The sequence below is a fragment of the Pangasianodon hypophthalmus genome, chromosome 25, assembly GCF_027358585.1.
Source record: "Pangasianodon hypophthalmus isolate fPanHyp1 chromosome 25, fPanHyp1.pri, whole genome shotgun sequence".
Taxonomy (NCBI): Eukaryota; Metazoa; Chordata; class Actinopteri; order Siluriformes; family Pangasiidae; genus Pangasianodon; species Pangasianodon hypophthalmus.
The window spans coordinates 17,205,304-17,220,049 of NC_069734.1; the positions used below are offsets into that span (position 1 = coordinate 17,205,304).

The following is a 14,746-nucleotide window of genomic DNA, read 5'->3' on the forward strand; positions in this document are numbered from 1 at the left end:
AACATAAATGAGCTCTTTTTCCATTGTACAATGAATAATCAACATTGAAAAAATTTTTGAATTAAATTTCTAAGTTCAAAGTTGTAACTACATGCTAGCCACCAGCATAATTAATAAATCTAAAAAAAATTCAGAGACACAAGACAGATTTTTCCCTCATACTTACTAAGGTACTATATAATTTATTTTAGCAGTTACATTAATAGTAATGCTAATACTGGAATTTATTACATAGCACCTATGATTATGGCTAATTTTTATAATTTTGTTTACAATATTGTATCAAAAATGATCATGCTTAAAGATATATATATATATATATATATATATATATATATATATATATATATATAAAATATGCTGTTTTTTGTTTTGTACCTAATATTATGTTAAAATGAAAGGTTACTGAACTTTTAAATAAAAAAAAAGATAAAATAAATGTAGTAAAACCGTAAGGTTCCACAAACAGACATTATTTATAGCTTTAGATAAAACTTCATCATTACATTTTAGCAATTTACAAAAATTAGCAACTGATATTGGTTTGAATTGCAATATATTAAATATTAAACATTAACTAATGTTTTTTTTTTTCAAATTCATAACTAAATATTAATCTGCATAAATTACCATAAAACTGCACTTGTTTATTTTATTAGTAATTGCTGTAGAAATGTATTTAGTCAGTTTAATGAGTGTAAATGTTGGAGGTACCATTCAGCCTCACTTATGACTTCAGCATTAATATTGGTCATATTTTAGTAGAAGTCATAAAACAGCAGATGTTAACTACTTTCATGGTTTGATAATGCTGTAAAACACTCTCAAAATAAAGTTCTAAAATGGTGGTGAAGTTCTTAATAAAGAGGCTTTTTTCTTTAAAAGTTTTAAGTTTTAAGTAAAACAGAATTTTACTTTCCAAAACAAAATCTTTTCCAAACCCAATTCCAATCTTTTCCATTTGTTACAAGATCAGCTCAAATTCATTCTTTTTTTTTTCTTTCTCCAATATCCAACATTCTTTCTTTATCCAACATTTTTTGCAGGTTTCGGCCCGATATAGATCCTGGGTATAACACACACACATCAGCTGCACTGAGGACATTTCACTCGCAGACGTTCAGTAGAAATACTCTAATTCTTCTACACATAGCTAAATCTGTACATTCTCTATTTGCGCATGCCAGGCATGTGGAACGAATCAATTTGACAATACATTTTGCGATATTCAACACTTTAAATTATAAATTACTATCCCTGCGTTCCATTCGGGAAGAGGCTTTTTTTTTTGGGGCATTGTTCCCCCAATTTATTTTAATTTCTTTAATTTAGAAAACAGAAAAAGGCAATCTTATAATATTTTTTACTTTAGAAAAAAAAAAATAATTGAGGAACATTTGTCCTGTTTTGAGAAGGCGTGGTTTCAAGCCATTTTTATTATTATTTTTATGAACAGACTGGTCAATTATAAGACATAAGACAATTTTATTTTAATACATGCTGCCAAATAAAATGATTTACTATTCATTACTATTCATTAATTTATATTCTCTAATCCTACTTTATTATTAGTGAATCGTGTTCAGCTACTAAAACTTTTCTGATTTTCATTCTTTTAAGAAACTATGTGTAGCGCAGACACTAAAAAAAGTAAAAGTAGAGAGAGAGTGTGTGTGTGTGTGTGTGTGTGTGTGTGCGTGTGTGTGTGTGTGTGTGTGTAGTATCAGCCCAGCTGGTGTAGAGTGCTGCTGAAACGTGAGACATGAGGAGGAAGAGCGTGAAGCGCGATGATGGACACGAGGGACCCGCTGTAAAACACTCCCTTTATCGATCCCCTCAGTGAAAGTGTGAGGCAGAGTGTGTGTCCGCTGTAATCATGTCTACTTAACTTCCATGGTGAAAAGCTCACTTGTCTGTTTGTTGTTTAAGTGTTAAGTGTTGAAGGAAGTGAATTCAGTTGCTAATTTATTAAAGTGAAGTAACACACACCTGTATAAAGGTTCTTGATAGATTTCTAAAATATCAATTCCGACATTACTGAATTGATCTTATTAGTAGAACTCAATACTTACTCTAATTCTTTATGCCTTATTTTAGTTTTTTTAATTCATGAATATCGCAACCACAGTCTGATCTTTTTATGTGTTTTCTGCTTGTATGAAAAAACATGATGACAAAATGGCCGCTTTCACTAAAAGGCTGCTTTAACAGAATGCAGTGAATAATACTTTTAACCGAGACGTGAATTCCAGGAACAAGTGCTTGTTATAACGTCCAAATTGGTACAGTTATGGAAAGACACTAATTTAAGATGCTAATTTAGAGAGCAGTGAGTCTTTTTAGCATTTGAATTTGTGTTATCTATTGATAATGGACTAAGCCTGACGATGTAAACGATACTGTAAAACATTGACTTTAAAAGAAATTAATCTCATGTCATTCGTTTCGAAAAGGAGACGGCAAATGGTGGCTTCAAATTTGTCACCATAGTGCAATATCGTCAACACGTGATCATTAACACGTGCCTTTATTACAGTTTGGCCAATACTGGTGCTTAATTAAGCAAAAGAAATTAAACAAACTCCTAAATCGTCCTCTCTGAGATTGGAACAAAACTCTAAATGAGCGCTTTACTGTAAGATTGTAAGTTACTGTAAGCCGTGATTGTTAGTATTAACTCTAACACAAATATATGCTGATATCTAGATCTAGATTTATTCCAATAAAATAAAAAGTAACAAATTTTGTTGTATAGGTTACTTTTATACTTCTTTCATACTAACTTTTTTTTTTTTAAGACTTGTAATAGTTTTATTAGTTTGTCTCTGTTTACCTGACCAGGGACTGCATATGGAAATCATCTCGTAGCTAACTTCATTTTTTTAAATAATCTAGGAGCAGTGTTTTATGTATGTGGTCCCTAGCCAATAAAATTAAACTTAAAAGTAGATTTTAGAAGTAGAATTCTTGAGTATTTGGTTGAGTATTTGTTAAAGTTTAACCAAAAAACCCTTTACACTGGCAGTGTAAATCTGTAGTACTATATTCTTAAACTATATTAACTTTCGAGCTTGTGATGACGTGAGAGAGGCAGATGACATTAAAGTTACTATATAAAACACGTTCTTTGAGAATTATTTCCAGGCACAATATGGTTGAATCATAAGGTTGCTGAGGTGCTTTCTTCTTCTTTTATACATGACTTTGCTTTGAAATACACAAAATGGATATTCTCTTAATCAGGATGGTTTCTTATAAAGCTGTAGGAACTTGGAAGAATTAAATTCTATGAAAAAGTTAGAAAAGATGAGCTCAGTTAGTGAGGATAATGCGAAACGTGGGCAAACCTACCATTTTAATTCAAATTTATTCTCGTTTTTTCAGTTTGTACAAATTCTTGAATAAACTTTTGAATAACTCTTGAATAAAATTTGTTCAGTTCTTGAATAAAGGTGTTCGATTTTAATTTCTACTGGAAATATTTCAAGGTTTGACACCAGGTCCGCAAATTAGAGGTTATTAGATTATTATATTTATTTATTTATTTTACAAATTAATATCACGAATATCACTCAAACTACGAAGACAGATTTTGTGTACTAATATTATAAGATGTTACTCCGAGTGTACATGACGTTTGAGTCTTTTTCGCTACCTTGACATGCTGCAGTAGGATTTCAGCAATAAAACTGGACAAATTTCTTCATCCGTCTACCTCCACTAGTTCTTTGACAATATGGAGTAAGTCGATTACAAAAAAGACATGATGTTGCAATTGTGTAGTAAGTAACGCACCCAAGTTACCGACATCAAATTGTAAATGATAAATCTGGAATGAAAAAAATGCAGGACGGTCCAGGCTTGGGGTCGCAGAAAATTCCTAAAGTCCTTTAAGGGCAGGATTGGCTAAAAAGTAACAAGTGTGCGCTGGAGCTCTGTAGAGAACAGGGCGGTAATTTTAGGCGCGCTGATGTTCAGGCTGGTATGTTGACCAGACAGAATCATACTCTATTTGTGATAACAGAGCGGTATCGGTTGCATGCAGGACTGCTGCTTCTACTTCACACATTGAGCGCTGAGCCAGAATTAGATCTGTGTAACGTTAAGGTTGGATGGCGTAATGTTTTTAGTTAGCCTAGCCAGGTTTTCCAGTCTTGGAACACACCTATGATGAGACAATTTCATCTATAATGAGGTGTAAAATATTAAAATGATGAATGAGAGGTGATGGAAAAGAGTAAATGACGTATATTACCTCACTAATATGGCATATTTTTGCATATTTCCCTTTAGTTCTTTAAGCTTAATTCCAAGGTGCTATATAATTAGTCTGCAGTTGTGTATTGACCTTAGCATCTAAATTTTATGACATTACAAAAATATGCAAGTTGTAGATCATATTTTTATTCTGAAATGAGTTTGTAATCAAGCACATTGGCATGACACTTCACCCAAGTATTTCCCAAAAGAATGAAAAACAAAGAATTTCTAGAAACTGGCATTTAAGAGAGTTAAGTCATTTGTTTAAAAACAATCCTGATCAGTTAGCTAAGATATTTAGAATGAAGTGTTGAGATATTAGCGATTGAGTCATTTCTCCCTAAGAGAACAGACGAGCGTAACTTATATCTACTTTAGCGTTTAAGAACAAACTGTACATGTGAAAAGTTAAAGAGTTTCATGGTCAAATTCTTCTTGACAGCATACAATGATTCATACATTCATACATTAAAGAACGAGAATTCCGTCCGCTTCTGAATGACCACAAAGAAACATCTGTTTTTATCTCATTTATCAAATGCACTGGCACGCATAACCTCCGGGCAAGATTTAATCAGACGTGTGTATAATCAGTGTTATTTCTGTATGGGCGAGGGGGGGCTTCAGTATTAAACCTAACCTCACCATAAAAATGTAGTCTGAAATCTGTTAAAGTTAACACATTAATTTACATTAACACATGATGCTTGAACGCCTTTTACGAAGGATGAATTTGGTCAAATCTCATGACTTTTTTGCACAGCATAAAAAATATAATATAACAAACTCCCACAAACCACAGTGCTGTTTTTTCAAATTCTCAGGAGGTGTGGATTAAACCGGATAACATGGAATTGTTGATATGGTGAAGGGTTTTTTTTGTGTGTGTGTTATTTAACTTTTATGGAAGGAGTCTCCAGCGTCAGGTCTTTGTAAAGCTGTAACCTGCACGGTAACATGACAAGCTGGATTTTTTTTTTTTTTTTGTCTGCTATAACAAATGAAAACTCCTTTTGTGAGTTACTTTAAATGTAGCTATAAATGGAAATTTTCCAGAATTCTCCAGTTAGTCCCAGATTTATTTGCACTGCTACAAATGCCTAAAGATTTTGGGATTATCATTGACACAAACCTGCTAATCTGTCCCTGCACGCTAACATTTCAGAATCGGATAGCTGTAGGTTTGCACGTCTGACTTGTGTAACCTTAATTCAAAGTAATCTGAAAGGGCATAGGTATGTTACTGTCATTTATATTGATGTTTTACTGCTTGTAAGACATAAAGCAGGACCTTTTGCAGCCACCAGCAGATCTCTATCTGAGACAGCTGTCCTAAAGCACAACAGCTGCACGGACTTACAGGCATGCTTTACCCGGAAAATCACATTTCTGAATGCTACGTCAGACCCTAAATAATGACTCCTCTCTTAATTCAGGCTTTTGCTCTGACCTGATTTAGTGCTATATATGATTGTTATTTGTTACTTCTTTTGTGACATTTATTTAGCTGCGTGTGAATTGACTCCCGTTAGATGGAAATTGTTCGTCGAGATTTACGATCTTTTGAAATAAATCGATATGAAGTCTGGCTTTCTGTAGATCTCCGTCAGCTGCTCCTCCAGTGAGGTGTCACTGATAAATTGCAATTATTGCAACCCAGTATAAATAAGTCAGAGTGTCCTTTCACATTCCTGCAGCTCATTCATCATGCTCATCTTCTTCAGCACCGGATCAGTGTGCTTTCCGTATGCCTAAACAATTTTGTCATGATACATTTTTAGACTTTCACTGACAATAGGTTGAACTTTTGAAACAACGGAGCCACGTTTACATCATTATATTACCAGCTTCAATCTCTGTATCAAACAACGGTTGACTAGCGGCTTGTCTAGCATCGGCTTTTACGATCTGGAAACAGTCCTGTAAGTCCAAATCAAAACCCTAGACGCCTCCAACGCCACGGTGCCGAGGTGATAATCCTCCTGTAAGGTTCAGTTGCACAAATTCCAATTAAAAAAAAGAGAGAGAGACACGTAGACTGCAATCTTGTTCCCTGACAAGACATGTGAACACCTCGTTCCACTTGGCAGATCAGGTTTTGCTTTTGGAAGGAAATTAATCCTGATGCCTAGTTGTGTCACTGGCTATTTAAGGGACCTTGATTCAATCCGAATAACCTAAAAACTGGCATCGGTTCACGCCGTTGCCTGTTTAGGGATTTTGTCTTTATCTGAATGTTACCTAGTATGCATGATGAGAAGGGAGGAATGATCAGGATACTGTACACGCTTTGATTATTGTTACTGCGTGCTAAATTTAGTGAGCTTGTAAACACATTAATCAGTATGAGAGAAGCATGCAATGACAGGAGATCAGGACACAAGCCAGAGTGGCCACAATCTCATCCTAAGGCATACTTAGATGGGCTGCATCTTGTGTTAATGGTCATTTGATTCAATGCACACAAAATTAACAAAATGAATATTAATATTAGTTCAGCAATAATCCTACAGGGCTTGTGAATCAAAATCACATTGTGTTGCATTGTGAGACTGATTGTCCGTACTGATGTTTCTGGTTACTTGTTCTTATTTGCTCCGTGTAAATATTGTGTGCAAACTGTATTTTGGTTTGGTCATGACTGATGGGTTCACAACTGGGTTCATTATTTAGGGATGCAAAAAACATGACATTCTGAGAAAATTATGCTTTTGTTGTAAAATTTACAGTAATTTTAGGGCAGCAGAGCTTCCCTCAGCTACTGTACCTTGCATTGATTCAACAGCCTCTACCGTTCGATTAGCTTGCACTAAAATAGTTGCTAAATTTAAGCCCAAAAAAGTGTTCCACTAATTTTCAGATGTTCACACAAAGAGAATCTTTAGCATCCTTATTCTTGCATATAACGTTAAAATATCCAACTATTCACTGTGTTTTCTGGTATAAAACAGTGTTACAATAATTTGCAAAAAGTGGACTAATGATGCAGAAGCAGTACCTCTTTTCTGTAATTTCCTGTAATTTCCTTTTATCTAGATCAGTTAAATGCTTTAAACACCTTGTAACTCTTCGTATCCCGATAGGATGCCAGATATAGTAACGGCAACACGATATCCCATTCCCAATCTCCATAAAAATATATAAAGTACATTACAAGCATTCCCTGTACTGGTACCTTGTGGAGTAACATGTAGTAGTAAAACAGTGATGAACCCAAAATTATCTAAGGAACATCTTGACCACTATACCACTTTGATGTTTTGTGTTACTTTTTTTTTTGCTCAATCAGACGTTCTTTGCACACTTAACTGACTTCTAGTCCTGACTCTCCTTACAGTACTGGTTCAGGAGATAAGTTTGATAAGAAGGTGCTTCCTGCTGGTGGAGCCCTAAGTGGGGCTGGTCAAAATCTGCTGCTTACTCCGGCCAGTTTGCAGTTGGCCCAGCTCCAGGCTCAGCTCACCCTGCAGCGCCTCAAGCTCGCCCAGAGCAGCAACACTGCTGCTGCTGCAACAGTCCTCAATCAAGTCCTCTCCAATGTGGCCATGTCCCAGCCACTATTTAACCAGCTTAGGGGCTCCAGCATGCCCCAGGCTCCAGGAACAGGCTTTCCTTCCGCACCCATAACATTTCCCCCTCCTACCACCCTAGGCACCCTGGTAGGGGGTGCGTTCACCCAGAACCATGCTGGGATCCGAATGAATCACTATGGAGGAGGTGGAAACATGAACCAGAATGCCAACCCGCATGGGGAATGTGGGAATAAGGCCAGCAAATTTCAGGCAGGGTTTCTGGGAGGAACCACAGCAGGGACCAGTAAAGCAGGTGAAGGAGGACAGTATGGAGGCACTGGTGGTCCCAAAACCAACAGCCAGAACAACTACCAGAGAGACTTCTACTCTTCTGAGAGTCAAATCCAGGACTCTGGCCATACAGAACAATGGAAAAACCCCACCAGCTTTCCCATCTCAGGTAAACAGGATGTAGGAATGGGTGTCGGGGGCAGTACATGGGCACCATCCACACATGGATTTATTGGTCCACGAGCAGAACTGTACAATCCAGAGGAGCCCACTGGTGACCCCAAGTTCAACCCAGCAGGAGGCCTTGGTTTTAGCACTGCTGGTGCTCAGCAGGGGTTTGTGGGATACCCACAGAAACAGAAGGGTGAGGAGGGGATGGGCATGACACTACAAGCCCACCAGCTGAACGACTATCATGGCATCACACCATCACACCTACCCCACCAGTGCACCATTTGTGAAAAGAAGGTTTACAACTTGAAGGTGAGTGACACTGAGCAAGTGCTTGACAGGGGGGGTGGCGTCAAGGAAATGGGGCCAGCATGTGATAGTCTTGCTTACTCCTCTTCAGAACCTTTTCACAGGATTAAAGAATGGTTTCAGACCTTCCTTATAAAACGTTACCAACACTGAAAATAAACCTTATATGATAGAAAAGGTGATGGATAACAGCTGTCACCGAAACATAGATGCTTAATCACAGCATCAGCTGTTCTCATGTTAGTGTGAAAGCCGAGATAGCAGCTGGCTTGAAAAGACTGGAGGCAGGCTTTGGGGGCAGGATGTGCAGTGCTGTTTAGCAGTACTGCTTTCATTTCACTCCTTCATTCAGCATTCTTGCTCTCCCTGACTCAGTTCTCTATGCTCTTTAATTGGCCCAACTGTGGAATCTCACACTTGGAAAAAAGGATCCAGGGAAACTCATTGCTGACTGATGGACTGTGTGTGTGTGTCGCCTTTTCAGGATTGGGACCAGCACGTGAAGGGCAAGTTGCATATACAGAATTGCACGCTGTACACCGATGGGTGAGTAACAAGACTGAAATTCAGAGTACCTTTAATATGTGTCGACAGATTGAGAGTTGAAACTTGCAGTGGCTATTAGAAGAATAGAAGAATTAGAAGAATATTAGAAGAATGTATTGAGTGTTGTTGCTGAGACATGAGAGATTTTTGTAGGCTTTGCTAATCTGGTGTAGACGTAGTATAAATCAACAACTCTTGCGTGAAATTAAAGGGAATGTATTTTAATGCCAGTGAGGAATTAGTAACCGCAAGAGACTCGCTTCAATCAGTCTCTTTATTAAATAACCCCATTAAAAAGGTCGAGGTATTAGGTAGGAGTCTGACGCTATGTTTACAGAAGTAATGACCTACATCTGATCCGGGTCATGAGATAAAGCCAGACAGACTGCTGTGGGATTTGGGGTCTAAAAGCAGTGCTGTCCCCCTTACAGCCCTGCACTTGGAGCCCTGCACTTTCCCGTCACCTCGGAAGGATGCCTCGGCTCGGCGTTGAGTAACAACACCATGGCATACTCATCCACCGCTGGCCAAGGTAAGCTGAATCATGGAGATTCCCTCTTGCACAGTATGTTTGATAATGCGAGAGGTGGAGCTGAGAGATATGAGGTGTGATTTTGAGGCAAGGGTCTATTTTAGGAGTCATTCGGGTTGCAGCCAGAGCACGTGGCCTGCAGGATCGCTTGCAGGACGACGTTTATTAATAACAGTGGGCAGAGTTGTTTTAGCAATGGCGGACACGGCGTCCTAGGAAGCAAGTTTTAGGCTCAATGAGTTCTGAAAGATCTGAGCTTGTAGGAGTAAAACACACAATATGTGAGTGGCGAGGAGGATAAAGTAGAAGGAAGTCGTATGATTAGGTGAGTAGTGGAGGAAGAATGTAATGTTATTGAAGGATTATTTAAAAATATAGAGGAACTTTTTAGGACCCATGCGACCGGGATTTCCAATGTTGACCTTGATCTCTGGGATCTTCTAACTAGCGCTACATACATCAAATGTTTCTTGGTTGTGACCTTTGTTTATTTTGTTCTGCAGATGTTTCAACCGGAGGCACCTCTTTTTTACCAACTGCATCTATGAAGTCATTTCCTCTCTCGGGGGCGGGATTTACCTCACACCAACCGGGGACAAAGGTCAGCCATAATTGTCTGAGACGTGTTCACTTTATACATGGTTATTAAATCAAAGCGAATTAATGAAAGCCAGTACAAATGATCCAGTATATATTTGGAGTTTGCTTCGTCCTATCAAGGCACGGATTCAAAGCTACTGATGCTATATTGAGTACTTGCTTTTGGAACGAATATCATTTTCACCCCATGGTGTGATGATGAATCTCATTTCCCTGTGTGAAGTGAGGAAGTGTCACCTTTAATCTGATTATAACCGAGCTGATTAGCTTTAGCAGAACCCACCATCCATGTATCTCACATGCTCAGAGAACAAATGGAAGAGGGAATATTGCTGCTTTCGTTGACTGACAAATTACAGTCTGCTTATTATAAAGGCCGGAAAGCAATTACGGATAATCGTGGAAGGGATTATCTGGCACTGCAAGTTAGAGACAGATCAACTGCGTTAACAGTTTGTGGCTAGCATTAAGTATTTTTGTGTTTTTACCAATACAGAGCCAACTTGGATTTTTTTTTTTTTTTCTAATTTCTCATTTTGATTTCTGAGCTATTGATTCATGATTGATTTCTTTTGGTTATCAGTAATGCGACGGAGCAGTTGTTGTTTTGTCTCTGAGGTGATCCAAGGGTGGAAATACTTTCAGGACAACTGCTCTCGCAGGTTTAACTCGTGCCAAACAGATCTAATTCCACACACAGTTTTGTTTTATTTGTCTGTGGTCTTTTTATAGCATTGGACAGATGCGTTTTGAGACATAACTCTAGTCATACGTCATAGGTCATGAGATCGAAATGGCAAAAGGGCTCAGACAGAGGTCTCTGATTTTTAATGGAATAGAAATATATTTATTTGGACAATTTTGTTGTGTTGTAGTTAGTAGCTAGTTAAGATCTTTATGTCAACAAACTGTTTCTCAAACAGAAGTTCTAGCGTTTAAAAATCGGATTACCCCGAAAAGTGAAAAGGGAGAAAATTACATTTAATAATAATAATAGTAATAATAACAAAAATTTCCTATGAATTTAATATGTAATACAGAAGATAACAAATTATAAACATTACCATGGAAACTATATCTTAATAACAGCCTTTACTGATTGTCTACAACCTGACAGGCCTATTTTTTAATAATAATAATAATAATAATAATAATAATAATAGGCTGTATTTTTCATAAAATCAACATTTTTAGTTTTGAATAAACAAAACAGAAATGTGTGCACACCACAGTGAACTTGTTTCCAATGCACAGACTTAAAAATGTAAAAATAAATAAATAAATAAATAAAAAGTGCCTCTGTTTTACAATTTTTTCTACATTTTTTTGGGATTGTTTCAGGTCTTGTATGCAGTTTTTGAGATGTAGTTATAGTGGAAATTTTGCTGAGACCTGGCAACCCTGGACACCAATTAGCCGGGTTTAATTTTGTTTCATTATACACTGTTAAGAGTCTAAATAGTTCACACAAACAGTGTGTCATTATTATGGTTCCATTAATAATGCTGGATGTTTTAATCAATTGAAAATGGAAACCTAAGGCACATATTCAGAAAACGATTCTTTTTGAGGTATTGACAGTGTATCGTATCAAGACACCACCAATTTTTTTTTCTGTTTGCTAGAATTGAATTCGGAAATTGAATTTCCCAGGCCGCCTCACATAAACGTAGCACTTAATTAAGTTTGCCTGCTTTTTCCCACTGTTTGTGTGCCATGCACATTTCACAGCTGCACCCAGCATGGGAGCTACGGACACAGCTGTTGGGCATTTATCAGGCTAAGATTATCTGAGAAATTATTTAATATCTAATTACCCCAATGGTTTCTGGGTACATCAACGGAAAAATGATGTTCCTCCAACTCCGTGTGGTATTTCAGTTCCTTGTGAAGCATTTTGGCATGTCTTGTTATAGCCTTTATAATATTTTAGGGTAGGAGGAAGATAAAGAGTGTAAGAGTTCTATCCTAGCACAGGACAGGTCATTTATATACAAGATTTATTTACTTTAATCCAAAGTGATTTACAAGCGAGGCAGAATTACATTGCAATTCCAAACATGTAGTTAAGAGCTTAAGAGCCCAACAGTATCTCTCGGCTAGGCTACAGTAGACGTTACGTTGTGCTGCTGCACCCGGCTGCGGGTCTTTACCTTTTCTCGGATGAGCGCAAATATTCTGCAGCGTATTAAACACAAACGTGAGCTCATAGTAAAGCTCCTAGTAGAGCTCATTACTTACTTTCTACCACAGCAGTGACACTCGCCCGTGTTTTAATGGGCGTTCAGTGTGTCTTACCATCTGGCCAGCTTCCTGGTTTTACGAGAGAACAAACCTTTGATGCTGTCTATAAAATCCATGGCTTTAACAATCTCACATACCAACAAGTGGCTTAGTCTATCCCGTCTCATAGCTGACTGCAGGCGGTCTAGCTAAATTTACCTTCCACTGGCGCAGGATTTGGATCGCCTAACCTTACTGAGACGTTCATGTGCTGGTTGTAGTCTTTCTCATATCAAGTAAGCAAAATAAATCAGTTTTGTGATTTCAGCTTTAAGATAATTGGCAGTCTGGCAATCGTGTAGCGGTATGAGGTGGAAGACATCATTACGCCACGTGCTATTGGACCCAGAATCCAAAAGATTTCACTAATTAAATCTTTTATTTAAATTTATCCACTGAACCAACACTTCTCACCTGTCAATCAATCAATCAAGCAACTAATAATATCAAACGACTTTCCCTGCCCTTTTCCCCAGCCAAACAATGAGCTACTTATGTGCTCAGGCCCTGGTTCTTCAGCTATGTCTAGCTCATGTGTTAATTATTCCATATAACATTCTCTCTACTAACCAATCATCGCAACGTAGACAGTCATGGCGCTGACAAAAGAGAGCAAAAAGCTTGATGTTTCTCGATGTTTCTTGGTCTGGAGTGCTTTCTAGTCTTACAATGTCTTATAGTCTTCAGAGCTTGAAGCTTTGCACTGAATTTGCCAGTGCGACTGGCCCTAAAATCCGGCTAGCTGACTTTACAAAAGTCGAGTATAATATTTGTATATTGTTACATTTTAAGGTGAATTTAAAATACATCATTAGGAAGAGTTTTTTTGATTTACAGAAAGTGCTTGCACAGCCTGCATTTTAGATCTTAGAGAATACATCGAGGGGGGAAAAAAATCATACTCATAATGTGGTCTTAGTAATTTTAACATTATACCATATTTTAGTTATTTATTGAGATTTAGGTTTTGTTTCATCTGACTCAGAAATAGCTATATTAAACCGAACAATGTTTGTGCTTGCAAAATAATAACGACAAAAACACATTTAAGAATGATTCCACATTTTTTATGTCAGTTTGGGAACGTAGATGTAATTTCTGCAAAAATTTGCTGGGTGAAACGTCAAAACTTTTAATATTGAGATAATGACGTGCCAATGTGTAAGAGTATGCGTTAATCCGTAGCTGTTTTCTGAAAATTGTGTGTTATTAGCGTTGAAACTTCGTGATCTCGTTATTAATTTTACAAACGCCGAGGTCAAATCACGTCTTTCTGGTGTTTTTACGGTACGTGTGGTTGATCTGTATTGTGGTAATACGTTATTGTTTCTATAGTAACAACTCATATGGGGATTTGTAAGGCTAAGGCTAATAATAAACGGTTTAAAAAAACATTGTTTAACAAAGAAAATTTATATTTATAGAAAGAAGGAGTCTCCAGTTTCAGTGCTGACAGTCAGTAACTTTTTTTTTTTTATGGTAAGGGAACAATGTAAGTGAGAACTTGTTTTGTGAATGTTCCACAGCATGGACGCCTCTCATGGATGGTTCACCAAATTCTCCAGTGTTCTGTTTTTATTTATTTATTTATTTTATTTAAAATTGCAAGTGTTTTATGTTGTCACTCATCTGCACACAGCCCTCACATACTTATATTAGCAGCTATAAAGATCACCTGTCCACACTGCAGCTAAACACGACTCCGCTTTCAAAGAGCCCGGACATGCTGTAGTATCCTCTTATAGATCTATATGTCTGAATATATAATATATAACTATATTTTTTTCTGTCTACACAAAACAAAGCTGTAACCAGGGTGTAATCTGGAGTTCAGAAAAACACTTTCTAAAATAAGTTACAAATTTGATTCAAATAAATATCTGAAATCAAATACCTATAAAATATTGAATAGTTATCGCTATAATTATAGATATTTTATTTAAATATTTAAATGTCATTGTTATCTTAATTGTATTCATTTATGTCAATCGTCGTATTTCTTAAAAATACTTTAAAGAATTTTTTTAAAATAATAGTTCTGTAATATAATATTTCAAAAATTTCTGTAATTATTTATTTGATTTAATTTGGTCTAATTTTAGCTGTGTTTTTGGATACAGCGATACATGGTTTCATTTTACGTTCCTCAAATAAGACAAATCACTCTTCACATTTAGCCAACAATGTAAAGTCTTCTTTATTCAGAAGCGAGCTTTAGCCATTAGCGTGTAGCCTTTGCTTC

At 36.9% G+C, this 14,746-nt stretch overlaps 1 protein-coding gene across 3 annotated transcripts in view; it reads left to right on the forward strand.

The window, feature by feature from the left end:
- The window catches only part of rbm20 (RNA binding motif protein 20), a 52,080-nt gene that overhangs the window by 23,600 nt on the left and 13,734 nt on the right, over positions 1 to 14,746 (forward strand). For all 3 annotated transcript variants that reach the window (XM_053229414.1, XM_034299789.2, XM_053229413.1), the window contains exons 2-5: positions 7,598 to 8,546; positions 9,028 to 9,089; positions 9,521 to 9,621; positions 10,125 to 10,222. In XM_053229414.1, coding sequence (XP_053085389.1) covers positions 7,598 to 8,546; positions 9,028 to 9,089; positions 9,521 to 9,621; positions 10,125 to 10,222 — 1,210 coding nt within the window. The remainder of the gene's footprint in view (positions 1 to 7,597; positions 8,547 to 9,027; positions 9,090 to 9,520; positions 9,622 to 10,124; positions 10,223 to 14,746) is intronic.